General features: G+C 43.0%; 1 protein-coding gene across 4 annotated transcripts in view; it reads right to left on the bottom strand.

Annotated features, from left to right (window-relative positions):
• Positions 1 to 15000, bottom strand: part of cux1b (cut-like homeobox 1b) — a 137285-nt gene that overhangs the window by 73103 nt on the left and 49182 nt on the right. For all 4 annotated transcript variants that reach the window (XM_047806611.1, XM_047806612.1, XM_047806613.1 and 1 more), the window contains exon 3: positions 5168 to 5215. In XM_047806611.1, the coding sequence (XP_047662567.1) occupies positions 5168 to 5215 (48 nt within the window). The remainder of the gene's footprint in view (positions 1 to 5167; positions 5216 to 15000) is intronic.

Below are 15000 nucleotides of genomic sequence, written 5' to 3'. Positions count from 1 at the left end.
TGTGTGTGTGTGTGTGTGTGTGTGTGTGTGTGTGTGTGTGAGCTGAGATGAGAGGAACAGGGTTTCACTGGAGTTTTCCGGCTCTCGTGTACTCCTGAGCTACTCTGGTCATGTGACCTGAATGAGAACGCTCGCATCCGAGCCTGTTTCTTTTCCCCGTCGTGTCATGACGTCGTCTTGTGATGAAAACACGGATAAAAAGACATTCAGTGAAACGAAATGGTGACCATCTTAATATTAGTGTGTGTGTGTGTGTGGGGGGGGGGGGGGGGTATGAGAGTCTCACACACTCTTGTTATTAGAGTCAACACACACATATTGTCACACACACACACACACACAAGATCATGCTCGAACACAGACACACAATCTGCCACACACACATGTACACTCTCTGTCTCTCTCACACACACACACACACACACACACACACACTCTTACTGTCACACACACGTACACTCTTACTGTCACACACACACACACACACACACACACACACACTCTCTCTGTCTCACACACACAAACACACACACACACGTACACTCTTACTGTCTCACACACACACGTACACTCTCTGTCTCACACACACACACACCTACACTCTTACTGTCACACACACACACACACGTACACACACACGTACACTGTCACACACACACCTACACTCTTACTGTCACACACACACACACTTACACTCTGTCACAAACACACCTACACTCTTACTGTCACACACACATACACACATACTTTCTCTGTCTCACACACACACACACGTACACACACACGTACACTGTCACAAACGCACCTACACTCTTACTGTCACACACACACACACTTACACTCTGTCACAAACACACCTACACTCTTACTGTCACACACACATACACACATACTTTCTCTGTCTCACACACACATACACTCTCTGTCACACACACACACACACACACACACACACACACACACACACACACACACACACACACAGATACTCACTCTCAGTCTCTCACACACAGATACACCCAAACACTCACTATGCACACAAATGCATACACACACATATACACAGACGCACTCTCTTGCATACACACTCACACACAGATACACACTCACACACAGATACACACTATATGGAGAGTTATATGTCGACTGTGTCATTATCTTTCATCACCTTACAAATCTGGAGCCATTTAGTGAACATTAGCCATGACATGATCTTCAGCGCAGTAAAGTACAGTAACAGTAACTAACTCAGGCAGCTGGGGTCCGTTAGCAGATCTTAACTACCACGTCTTCATGACTCGAGTAATAAACACTCCGGCACTGTTGCTCCATCTTTAAGTGTACCGTAGCTTCGAGCTAACCGAGGAGCACCACAGTGATGTACTGATGTGACTCTGAAAGGAAAGCCGCGGCACGAACACCTCAGACGTCCGTAACACGGCGGCAAGGCGCTTTAGCGCTTCATCGTTCCCATCAGTATCACTGCATCACTGTACGGAGGATGTTCCGCGTATCTCGGTATAATACTTAAAAATAAATAGAAAATAAGAAGAACATGAAGCTACTATACTTTATAGTTACTATTACACGATGGACAACAAGCTCCTGTTTTACAAAAACTACAAAAACCTATAATGTAGCTTTGGTACTTTTGGTACTTTCCCAGTTTTTCAAGCATTATTAAGTGAGTGCGGTTTTATAGATGTGTTACGTTTCTTCCCGCGAAACAGCGTTACTGTGCCACAGGAGATATAAAGGAATAAAAAGTGGAAACTTTTGGTCTTAAATGACTAAAGGAAGAAAACATGGAAAATCGAGCACGTTTTTTGATATTCGGAACTTTTGATTCCCCCCCCCCTCCCAAAATTTTTTAGGATAATAAAAACATTTTTGAGGATAGGAAAAAAAATTTGAGGATAGGAAAAAAAATTAAGGATAGGGGGAAAATGTAATAGAAAAAAAAATTGAGGATAGGAAAAAAATTGAGGATAGGGGGAAAAATGTAATAGAAAAAAAATTTGAGGATAGGGGGAAAAAGGAAGTTTTTTTAGAATAAGAAAAAAAAAATTTGAGGATAGGAAAAAAAACCAAACAAAAAAAAAACAGATTCAAGATCAAGTGCCATCATGCGAGCTGCAGATCTCACACAGTCCACATTAACTTTCCCTCCTTAAACTACAGATGAGCTGCTAAGCTTTCTCGGCTGCCTCGTACACGCTCGCACCATCAGAGCACAGATTTGACTCTCGCACACAGCCACAGGGACGACATCTCCACTCCAGCGTGGCCGAGTCACACTCGCTCATGTGGAACGCACGCTGCCGGGGTCTGGCTGAATCTCAATTCGACCCTGCATGAAAAATTCAACCCCTCATCCATCATTCAGGGGAGAGAGAGAGAAAAAAAAAAGAAGAAGAAGAAAAGAATAAAATAGCGTACAAGCGAAAGGCCAAATTTAAGTCCTCCGTTAACTCGTCTGTTGTCTCGCTATTAATGAAATGAAAAGATAAAGAGGGGGAGAAGAATGGCAAAGTGAGGAGGACAAGAGGATTGTTCTTTTATTCATGGCGAGAGAAAGGCTGCGGCGGTTGAGTGTGTGTGTGTGTGTGTGTGTGTGTGTGTGTGTGTGTGTGCTGCAGAGCAAACAGAGGACAAGAAAGCTATAAGGAGAGATAGAGCAGATAGATGGAAACATGGTCTAGGCGTCTGAATTCTTTTTTTTATTTTTAAAACAATTAAAAAAAAAAAATGTTTATGTAAAGAATAAAATGTCGGACCCTCGGACGCGGTGGTCCTGTGGTGCGACTCCACGTGTTGTTATTCCTCTAATACACAAGAATTAATGTCAGAACCTTTTATCCAGTTATAGTCGCTTTAATGTCGTGGAGCGTCTCTGAAATAGACCTGGGCCTGTTATATTACTCGCTCACGCACTCACACACTCGCTCGCTCGCATTCACACACACACACACACACACACACACACACACACTCGCTCGCATTCACACACACACACACACACACACAGACACACACACACACTCGCTCGCTCGCATTCACACACACACACACACACACACACACACACACACACACACACTCGCTCGCAGTCACACACACACACACACACACACACACACTCGCTCGCATTCACACACACACACACACACACACACACACACACACGCATTCACACACACACACACACACACACACACACACACACACACACACACACACACACTCGCTCGCATTCACACACACACACACACACACACACTCACTCACTCGCTCGCATTCACACACACACACACTCGCTCGCATTCACACACACACACACACACACAAGAATAAGTGCATGAGTGGAGTATTATGGGATGGTTGTAGGCATCGCTGTCACGCTGCATTGTTTAGGGTCATCGATGTAGATCAGGAAGAGAGGACAAGAAGAGGACGAGAGGCGTTTTCTCCTTCACTAAATCACTCTCTCCTGTTGCCGAAAGGCCGACCTGATGAAAAGCTGCAGAAATGGGGATAAACTGCAGAAAGGGGAACGTCTCCTTTTAGAAGGTCGGAGAATAGGAGCAGGAAAAGCGCTGCTTTTTAAATAGACCGATGAAGAACGGCAGCTTCGCTGAATAGTGGAGGGAGGGGAGGGAGAGAGGGAGGGGGAGAGAGAGACACAGAGAGACACAGAGAGAGAGGCACAGAGAAAGAGAGAGAGAGAGAGAGGCACAGAGAAAGAGAGAAAGAGAGACAGAGAGAGACAGACAGAGAGAGAGACAGAGACAGAGAGACACAGAGAGAGAGAGAGAGAGAGAGAGAGAGAGAGAGAGACTAGCGCCCCAGTCCCAGCTGAAGAGAAGCTGCTCCTGAGTACGATGCTGCCACCGCCACGCTTCACTGTGGCTCTTTACATAAGCAGCTGCTTTAGTTGGTTTTACTTTATTGCCCCAAATATATTTTAACATCATGCCAAAAACCTTCTAGCTTGGTCTCATCAGCCCACGAGACATCTCTGTAAAAGTGTAAGAGAAGATTTAGGAGGTTTTCACTACCCTACAGTCCAGACATGTGCAGAACACAAGGGACAGTCTCGCTCCCAGTCCCCGCGTCTGACGTCTCGCTCCCAGTCCCCGCCTCAGCCATCTCGCTCTCAGTCCCCGCGTCTGCCGTCTCGCTCTCAGTCCCCGCCTCAGCCGTCTCGCTCCCAGTCTCCGCCTCAGCCGTCTCGCTCTCAGTCCCCGCGTCTGCCGTCTCGCTCCTAGTCTCCGCCTCAGCCGTCTCGCTCTCAGTCCCCGCGTCTGCCGTCTCGCTCTCAGTCCCCGCCTCAGCCGTCTCGCTCTCAGTCTCCGCCTCAGCCGTCTCGCTCCCAGTCCCCGCGTCTGCTGTCTCGCTCTCAGTCCCCGCCTCAGCCGTCTCGCTCTCAGTCCTCGCGTCTGCCGTCTCGCTCTCAGTCCCCGCGTCTGCCGTCTCGCTCTCTCTAGGTCTCTCTGTATTTCCAGGTCTTGTTCTTTGTCCTTCTGTCTGTATTTGTCCCTCTCATTACCGTTTCAATTCCCCCTTTGCCCGTGTCTGTATCTCTCCATCTCTCCCTCCCTCCCTCCTTCTCTCAGTGTCTCTCGCTCTTTAAGGTTAAGCAGAGAATGTTGTCCTTTTTATACCAATTTAAACATGGCCTCCGGGCCCAAAGCATCATGAAAAGGACAAGAGAGAGTGTGAGACAGAAAGCGTCTACTCCTCCCTCTCCCTCTCTCCCTGTGCCAGTTCAGGTCACGCTGTACTCACTGACAGGAAGAAAAAGACAAGAGGAAGGAAAGAGGGGGCCGACGGTAGGGGGGAGAAAAGCGAGAGAGAGAGAGAGAGAGAGAGAGAGAGAGAGAGAGAGAGAGAGAGAGAGAGAGAGAGAGAGAGAGAGAGTGAAGAAGTAAAGGACGGCGCATTATTATATCTAAATGGTGAGGTTTATTTATATGGATGGAGCTGATACACTGCAGTGTGTCACCGTAACGTACAGGTGGAGTGTGACGCTCACACGCACGCGCACACACACACACACACACACACACACACACACACACACACACACACACACACACGCACGCTCACACACACACACACGCTCACAAGCACGCTCACACACGCACGCACGCTCACACACACTTACCTCGGCCTGAAAACTCTTCAGCAGCGGAGCTACCTGCTTGCGCAGATCCTGAAAGACAAAGACAGGACAAAAGGTCAGAGGTCAATCCACACAACATCCTTACATCAGTGACTGCGATCAACTTCTCTTACGTCACACATTAAAAAGCATGGTGGAATTTAACGTGTCCTCAGTATCTCACTCTCGCTCACACACACACACACACACACACAGTCCTGTGGATATGTGGACGCACACAAACACACACACACACACACACGTGTGCACAAACACACACACTCAAGTCCAGTATTTATTTAGCAAAATGTTCAACTAATAAGAGAGAGAGTTAAAGTGAGTGAGAGAGAGAGACAGAGAGAGAGACAGAGAGAGAGTAAGAGAGACAGAGACAGACAGAGAAAGAGACAGAGAGAGAGAGAGAGAGAGACAGAGAGTGAGAGACTTCTCAGCATGCCAATCACAATTAATATATATTTTTTTAAATAAATAAATAAATCATTAGAATATAATAACCTGCATCAAATTAGGAAAAATGATAATAATAATAATAATAATAATAAGAAGAAGAAGAAGAAGAAGAAGAAGAAGAATTGTTAATAAATCTAAAAGTTTTGTTGCATCACCGAAGTTAAACGTGGGTTATTTATTTATTTATTTCACAATTAAATTAAATATTAGATAAATAATCCATTTTATTAATATATTATTTCTTTAACAATTTAATATGAGAATACAGCAACAATTTTATTATTAGTTGTATCCTACGAGCCCGACTGACACGTCTACTCATTTGCATCGACACCAGTGTCATGTTGCCGGGGTCAGACGGGGTCGCCCAGGACGGAGCTTGAAGGTGAAAGGTCGCTTAGCCCCAGACGGTGCAGCTGGTTCAAGCTTTCTGTCATCACATGAACACTCGGCGGCGATCTACACAGCTAAATGAGGAGCGGCGTTCACCCCAAACCCACCCCAAACCCACCCCCAACCCCCTACAGAATCCCCCCAGGGACAGGAACAAGTCAGAGGATCTGATTGGGTAGCCAGTGTGTGTGTGCGTGCGTGTGTGTGTGTGTGTGTGTGTTGGCTCCTGCCTGGATAACGTTTATGTAAGCGCTGCTCAGAGGTCCTGGTGACCCACAGGAAACCTCTGTCAGCAGCTGGTTTACATATAACACTCCGATCCTTGCCAACACACACACACACACACACACACACACACACACACGCAGCCTGCTGCACGGGGAAAGCCGTAGTTCCAGAAGCACAAAGCTCTGCAGAGAAGCTGTTTGTGTGTTATTTCGGCTCCACGGTGCGATCGCGGGGGTTCTGCAGAGTTACCGCTTTACACACGCAAACACAAGGCCAAGCGCAGACGGTAGCTTCGTGCTGACGTTATCTTTAGAACCCTTTTTGTAGTTTTAGTAACACTTTTACAGTTCAGTCAGTCGTGTGCTTCTCAGTTTGGACAATAAATCAGCGCAATTGTACAGAATTCTTCGTCCTGATCGAACACAAGGTGTCAGTTTAGTTCAACACTTCGGACGTTTGTCTAATATTAGCTTTTCTGTAGTAACAGCTAAACTGGGAGGAAGAGGGGGAAAAGGAGAAGGAAAAGAAGAAGAAGATAAAAGAAAAGAAGAAAAAGAAGAAGAAGAGGAAAAAGAAAAAGAAAAAAGAAGATAAAAGAAGAAAAAAGAAGAAGAAAAGAAGAAGATAAAAGAAGAAAAAAGAAGACGAAAAGAAGAAGAAAAAGAAGAAAGAAGAAGAAAAAAATGAAATATAAAGGAATGTATACAGAAGAGTTTCCACCATGAAGCCAGATGTTGTGTTTCACTGTTTCTCAGTAACACCGATGGCTTGTTGTCTCATTATCCTCAGAACCAAAGCGAACATGAGATGGGTGTTGGGGTTATTTAGGGTGTTAACAGGAGTTCAGATGGGTGTTGGGGTTATTTAGGGTGTTAACAGGAGCTCAGGTGGGTGTTGGGGTTATTTAGGGTGTTAACAGGAGCTCAGGTGGGTGTTGGGGTTATTTAGGGTGTTAACAGGAGCTCGGATGGGTGTCGGGGTTATTTAGGGTGTTAACAGAAGTTCAGATGGGTGTTGGGGTTATTTAGGGTGTTAACAGGAGCTCAGAAGGGTTTTGGGGTTATTTAGGGTGTTAACAGGAGCTCAGGTGGGTGTTGGGGTTATTTAGGGTGTTAACAGGAGCTCGGATGGGTGTTGGGGTTATTTAGGGTGTTAACAGGAGCTCAGAAGGGTGTTGGGGTTATTTAGGGTGTTAACAGGAGCTCGGATGGGTGTTGGGGTTATTTAGGGTGTTAACAGGAGCTCGGATGGATTTTGGGGTTATTTAGGGTGTTAACAGGAGCTCAGAAGGGTTTTGGGGTTATTTAGGGTGTTAACAGGAGCTCAGAAGGGTTTGGGGTTATTTAGGGTGTTAACAGGAGCTCAGAAGGGTTTTGGGGTTATTTAGGGTGTAAACAGGAGCTCAGAAGGGTGATGGGTCGCATATCTGGGTGTTGATCATTTACCTACAAACACACACCGTGTTTATTTATTTATTTATTTATGTTTTATAACCAGGGATAGCGAAGCACAGCACAAGGGGGTGTTTGTTTTTACATCGTGTTACAGCCACAATGATTATATTTAAGGCTCAGAGCACCAAAGTCAACTGAGACCTAATGTGTTCAAAATTAAACAAACAAAACAAACCATAATTTGTAAAAATCAATCAAGCAATAAATCAATAAATAAAAACCTCAAACCATGTGTTCTGTAGGAAAGTACAAAAATAAAATAAATAAATAACAATTTTTTAAAAAATCAGACAATGTGTTCTGTATGAAAGTTCAGAAGTAAAACAAACAAACAAATAAACAGAAACTTTTCAAAAAATGAAAAATCGACTAAATTAAATAGTATAAATATGTAAATAAATACATAACCACCAAATATAAAATAAATGAATACAACCAATTTAACATAAAATGAAACTGAAGAGTAAAACTAGTTCAGCAGACTTCATGTGCAGGTGATTTTACAGTTTAATAACGTCCTACAGAAGGTTTGAGCGTCTCTCAGGACATGAGGACAGTTTGTTCAGCACATTTCACGTTTCCTAAAACGCAAAACCAGCCACAAGCTGAAACCTGTCAGTGAGCGAGGAGCGAACAGCAGGAAACTTTCCTCTACACTGTTGTGGCTGTGATAGTGGCTCTGAAACTCTGTGTGTGTGTGTGTGTGTGTGTGTGTGTGTGTGTGTGTGTGTGTGTGTGTGTGTGTGTGTGTGTGTGTGTGTGTGTGTGCACGTGTGAGTGTGTGTGTGTTAAAGAGTGTGTGTGTGTGTGTGTGTGTGTGTGTGTGTGTGTGTGTGTGCACGTGTGAGTGTGTGTGTGTTAAAGAGTGTGTGTGTGTGTGTGTGTGTGTGTTAAAGAGTGTGTGTGTGTGTGTGTTAGAGTGTGTGTGCACGTACGTGTGTGTGTGTGTGTGTGTGTTAGAGAATGTGTGTTTGTTAGAGAGTGTGTGTGTGTTAGTGTGTGTGTTTGGTGTGTTTGTTAGAGAGAATGTGTGTGTGTGTGTGTGTGTGTGTGTGTGTTGGCTGTAGATAATGCAGTAAACCAATTACTTTGCAGTTTAATAAAGAGCTGAAAACGTTTGTAAACTTCAGCAAATAAAAAAAAAAATAAAGAAAAGAAAAAATAAAATAAATAAAAACAGCACCGACTTTCAAAAAAAGGATTTAAAACCCATGAGTATTAAATGCGACCTGCACGTGGACGTTTCTTTAGCTTTTTTTCTTCATTGTTTGCTTTTCTCCTTACTTTATTTATTTATTTATGTTTGTTTGTTTGTTTATTTATTTATTTATTTATTACAGTTTCTAGGCTTTAACTATCTGCACTTTAACTAACTTTCTCCTCAGCAGCTGTTTTATTAAATCCTGTGGAAGTTCCGGCGGCGCCGAAGACTCGAAACATGCCAAACCGTCGACGTCCGACGTCTAAGGAACACGCCGCCGTTAACGATCCCGCTTTAACAGCTTCGCTTCACGGAGGTCTTTGTGTCCGTGTGTCTGCTGACGAATAAAACTGGACCAAAAATGGGTTTAAATCCCTTCGGTTAGCTTCGGTTAGTTAGCTGTAAACAAACGATATCGGTGATTAAAGCCGCAGCCCTCTGATCGTTAGGAGTAAAAATAAAACCTTTAATCGACACAAACTGATTAGAATTACAAAAGAGACCAAAGACAGTGTAGAAATAATAGTGATTATAGTTATTATAACAGTTTAAACCTGTAATTTGAGGCACCAGAATCCGAGATGTTCCTTTTCTACTGTAATTAACGGCTTTAGACGGCGAAAGCCTTCACGTGTTGATCGCAGGTTAAGAAATTCAGTAACAGATTAAGAGCTTTTTCTGTCCGATATCGAATCGGGAATGAAAACGCGGCGGTGTGTTGAAGCTCCGTACCAGGAGCAGAGAGGGTTTATTAAGGGCCTTGCTCAGGGGCCCAATAGAACAGCTCAGCAGTGCTGGGACTTGAATCACTACTCCATCGCTGTGGGATTCGTTCTTCTAGACACATTTATGTGAAATTAACCGAATCGACGTTCGACGACGGTGAGAATTTGGGCTAACGTAAGCCGCCGCGACGCTTGCGAAGAAACTGTGATCAAATCAGTCATCGCGAGGATTTCTTTTTTATTTTGTCTTAATAAACAGACTTTTGTTTTTTTCTCTTCAAAGTGATATGAAATACGTTTTAGTTGCCCGTCTCTCCGTGTGCTGGTGCTTTAAGCCGCGCTTAAAAATCATGCTGCATTAACGGCAATCTGCTTACACACACACACACACACACAAAGATGCACACACAGACTGAAATAAAAAATGGCAGCGAGCTAGACCACGACTCCAGCAAGGGATTTAAAGTAGGGAATAAAGGAGTGAATAAAGGAGGGAGGGAGCGAGGAAAGGAGTGCTCAGCTGTAATTAGGCCTGACGAGCAGGTCTGCCTGGCAGCCCGCGACTCCACGCCTATTTATAGAGCACAGCAAAGCTTCGAAAACTGCTGGCAGGGCAAACTGGACAACACACACACACACACACACACTTTCTTGGAGTTGATCCAGCACTATTAAGGACGCAAAGCGACTCGAGTGCCTTTAGTCTCTGAATTCATTTAATCAGGCAGAGGGTAATTCCACTAAAGAAGCTCGCTTCATAAATACGTATTAACAGTCTATTAAACCAGCCACACTATTGGAATACGGCCATAAAATAAATAAATAAACACAAACACACACACACACACACACACACACACACACACACTTGTGCAATATCTAAATAAATAAATTATATTTCCTGGTTATATATATATATATATAAGGGCAGTTTCCTGCGTCTCTGACATATTTTCCTTGGGCAAATCTGCATCCCAGGGACACTTCGCTTTTACTCCGATAATTATTTACAATATTACACGAAGAATCGATATTATATCAGCGAAAATACCGCATACTGCAGCCGGCGTATTTCAAGTGACCTCTCGCCATCGCGCGATATCATAGTCTCGCTAAGTTTGACCGGAAATCTGCCGCTAGCAAAACCAAACGCTCCAGATCTATAGAACTGTGAGGAGATCTTTCAGGTCATTTCCGGTCTTTCAGCGCTCTCTCCAAAACGATCATCATCATCTTCTGAAGTAGATGATAGAATTGGCAGCGATTCCGTCCATCCTGACTAGCGCCCCAGTCCCAGCTGAAGAGAAGCAGCTCCTGAGTACGATGCTGCCACCGCCGCGCTTCACTGTGGCTCTTTACATAAGCAGCTGCTTTAGTTGGTTTTACTTTATTGCCCCAAATATATTTTAACATCATGCCAAAAACCTTCTAGCTTGGTCTCATCAGCCCACGAGACATCTCTGTAAAAGTGTAAGAGAAGATTTAGGAGGTTTTCACTACCCTACAGTCCAGACATGTGCAGAACAGGAAGTGAGCATCACCTGACAGAAATCCCTGCGGCTCCTTTGACGCCGCCGTCCGTCTCGCGTTTTGTTCGGATTTCGTTTTTGTCTTTTGTCCGTTTCGGAGGGACGTCCTGTTCTCGCTAACGTCACTGCGGTGCACCGTTTTCTCTCCTCTTGTTGTTGACGGCCTTCGTGGTGTCCCACGGTACGTCTAATGCTCTGTAAAGTCTTTTGTACCCCTCTGCAGGTCGTCACCCTTCTGCGGCGAGATCACGGACAGGCTGTAAAAGCTCTTTGTGATCCTTCAGCCGTTCTACGGAAACCTTTTAGAGCCGATTTGGGGTTTGGATCGGAAACATTTTTATCGATTACATCGCAGGACGTTCATTACTTCTGAACGAGAGAAAGAATACGATCGGTTCCTTCTGTTATTTCTGATTAGATCTTACACGCTCCATTATAAAAATTCTACACACTTGTGTAACCGGCTTATTGGACCGTTTATTTATTTATTTATTTTATTATTATTTGTTTGTTTTTCACTTGCGTTTCCTTGATCGCTAAATCACATTAAAAGTGGAAAAGGTTCTGTCATGAACACAGGGGTGTGTAGACTTTCTATATTTACTGGGTAGATATAGATCACGATATAATTATATACATATAATCTGATGCAATCCAAGATATAGATTTATATAGATTGAAAAGAAGCTGCAGGTTTTATTCTTTCTCTCTCTCTCTCTCTCTCTCCTCTCTCTCTCTCACACACACACACACACACCTCTACCTCCTGGCACCTTTTTTTCTTAAAAGCTAAAGCTCAAGGTATGTTTGCGATTTCACACCCCTCAGTGAAAAGGGATAACGAAGCTCGAAAGGCGACTGCGGTAAAAAAGCTAAAGCGAGGAAATACACCGGATCAAACCGTGTACCACGCACACACACACACACACACACACGCACACACACAGAGGAAAATCATTTCCTGAGAAGGCGCCAGGAGGTGTGACGAGTGTTTGATGAGGCATTTGGAGAAAGACAGACGTTTAAGCGCGGGGAGACAAAGTGAAAGAGAGCGAGAGAAACTGATGAAAGACACGAGGTAGCACAGTTACAATGAGCTAAAACACATAGCAGACAGGTGTGTGTGTGTGTGTGTGTGTGTGTGTGTGTGTGTGTGTGTGTGTGTGTTTGAGAGATAGATAGAGGCAGTCAGCCCTCAGGCAGCCTGGATGCACAAAACACAGGATGAGACTTAAGAGCTTTGCTTTTGTGCCAGACGTCTACAGGCTGCTTTTCCTATTCAATCCTGAACACACACACACACACACACACACACACACACACACACACACACACACACGGTATTACACAACTGAAAGTATTTTAATCATGATTTCGATTTCAGCTCCTGTGTTTAATTAAACGTAACCAGCTGTAATACTGCGTTTATGTAACATTGTGCTTTATCCTGGACATATGGCATGGCGCGATACACAACTACACAATGCTCAGTCGTCACTACACAAGTTTAATCTGTCGTTTTGTGTCGTACAGACGCACACACACTCCACCGTCTTTCACCTGGTGAGATCTACACCCACTTACTTCACACAGACAAAAAAAAAATAAAATGGAGAGAGAAATTATAGAGGAAATATTGTTTGGTGAGCGATCTGCGACGAGCGCCGGAGACACCGAGCAAACACACAAAGTGTTAGTGTTGTAACACACAGGGATTGTTTGTGTTGTTGTGCTTCCTGAAAAATCATGGGTGTGACATGTTTTGGTGCACAGTGCGTGAAAGTACTGGCACCATGACGATGGACAAAATGGCGTCGCTGAACTGTTCAGGCTACACAAATGGTTAGTGTTGTGTAGTGTGGTATAGTGTAGTGTAGTGTTGTTAGTGTAGTGTAGTGTTGTATAGTGTAGTGTAGTGTTGTATAGTGTAGTGTTGTATAGTGTTGTATAGTGTTGTGTAGTGTGGTATAGTGTAGTGTTGTATAGTGTAGTGTTGTATAGTGTTGTATAGTGTTGTGTAGTGTGGTATAGTGTAGTGTAGTGTTGTTAGTGTAGTGTAGTGTTGTATAGTGTAGTGTAGTGTTGTATAGTGTAGTGTTGTATAGTGTTGTATAGTGTAGTGTAGTGTTGTATAGTGTAGTGTAGTGTTGTATAGTGTAGTGTTGTATAGTGTAGTGTAGTGTTGTATAGTGTAGTGTAGTGTTGTATAGTGTAGTGTAGTGTTGTATAGAGTAGTGTAGTGTTGTATAGAGTAGTGTAGTGTTGTATAGTGTAGTGTAGTGTAGTGTTGTATAGAGTAGTGTAGTGTTGTATAGTGTAGTGTTATGTTGTATAGTGTAGTGTTGTATAGTGTAGTGTAGTGTTGTATAGTGTAGTGTTATGTTGTATAGAGTAGTGTAGTGTTGTATAGTGTAGTGTTATGTTGTATAGAGTAGTGTAGTGTTGTATAGTGTAGTGTAGTGTTGTATAGAGTAGTGTAGTGTTGTATAGTGTAGTGTAGTGTAGTGTTGTATAGAGTAGTGTAGTGTTGTATAGTGTAGTGTTATGTTGTATAGTGTAGTGTTGTATAGTGTAGTGTAGTGTTATGTTGTATAGAGTGGTATAGAGTAGTGTGGTGGAGTGTTGTATAGTGTAGTGTTGTATAGTGTAGTGTAGTGTTGTGTTGTATAGTGTAGTGTAGTGTTGTATAGTGTTGTATAGAGTAGTGTAGTGTTGTATAGTGTAGTGTTATGTTGTATAGTGTGGTGTAGTGTTGTATAGTGTAGTGTAGTGTAGTGTTATGTTGTATAGTGTGGTGTAGTGTTATGTTGTATAGTGTAGTGTAGTGTAGCGTTGTATAGTGTAGTGTAGTGTTATGTTGTATAGAGTAGTGTAGTGTTGTATAGTGTAGTGTAGTGTTGTATAGTGTAGTGTAGTGTTATGTTGTATAGTGTAGTGTAGTGTAGTGTTGTATAGTGTAGTGTAGTGTTATGTTGTATAGTGTAGTGTAGTGTTATGTTGTATAGTGTAGTGTAGTGTTGTATAGTGTAGTGTAGTGTTATGTTGTATAGAGTAGTGTAGTGTTGTATAGTGTAGAGTAGTGTAGTGTTATGTTGTATTGAGTAGTGTAGTGTTGTATAGTGTACAGTGGTGTAGTGTTATGTTGTATAGTGTGGTGTAGTGTTGTATAGTGTAGAGTAGTGTAGTGTTATGTTGTATAGTGTAGTGTAGTGTTGTATAGTGTAGAGTAGTGTAGTGTTATGTTGTATAGTGTAATGTAGTGTTGTATAGTGTAGAGTAGTGTAGTGTTGTGTAGTGTTATGTTGTATAGAGTGGTATAGAGTAGTGTAGTGTAGTATAGTGGATTGTATAGTGTAGTGTTGTATAGTGTAGTGTAGTGTTGTGTTATATAGTGTAGTGTTGTATAGTGTAGTGTTATGTTGTATAGTGTAGTGTAGTGTAGCGTTGTATAGTGTTATGTTGTATAGTGTAGTGTTATATAGTGTAGTGTTATATAGTGTAGTGTAGTGTTGTATAGTGTAGTGTAGTGTTGTATAGTGTAGTGTAGTGTAGCGTTGTATAGTGTTATGTTGTATAGTGTAGTGTAGTGTTATGTTGTATAGTGTGGTATAGAGTAGTGTGGTGTAGTGTTGTGTTGTATAGTGTAGTGTAGTGTTGTGTAGTGTGGTGTATTGTTATGTTTGATAGTGTGTTGTACAAAATTTTGTCACATACACAATAAAAAAGTGCTAGAGAAATTCAGTGTAAAAGAAACCCCCAAGCACAAATAAAACTCTTACAGACTCGCCTGATGAACTCGACATTACGAGTGTGCGTCTTCCACCACGGAGAGCGT

This window comes from Tachysurus fulvidraco, chromosome 22 (genome assembly GCF_022655615.1).
Source record: "Tachysurus fulvidraco isolate hzauxx_2018 chromosome 22, HZAU_PFXX_2.0, whole genome shotgun sequence".
NCBI lineage: Eukaryota > Metazoa > Chordata > Actinopteri > Siluriformes > Bagridae > Tachysurus > Tachysurus fulvidraco.
The sequence above is the reverse complement of the archived record's forward strand: the minus strand, read 5'-3'. Positions and strand labels throughout refer to the sequence as shown.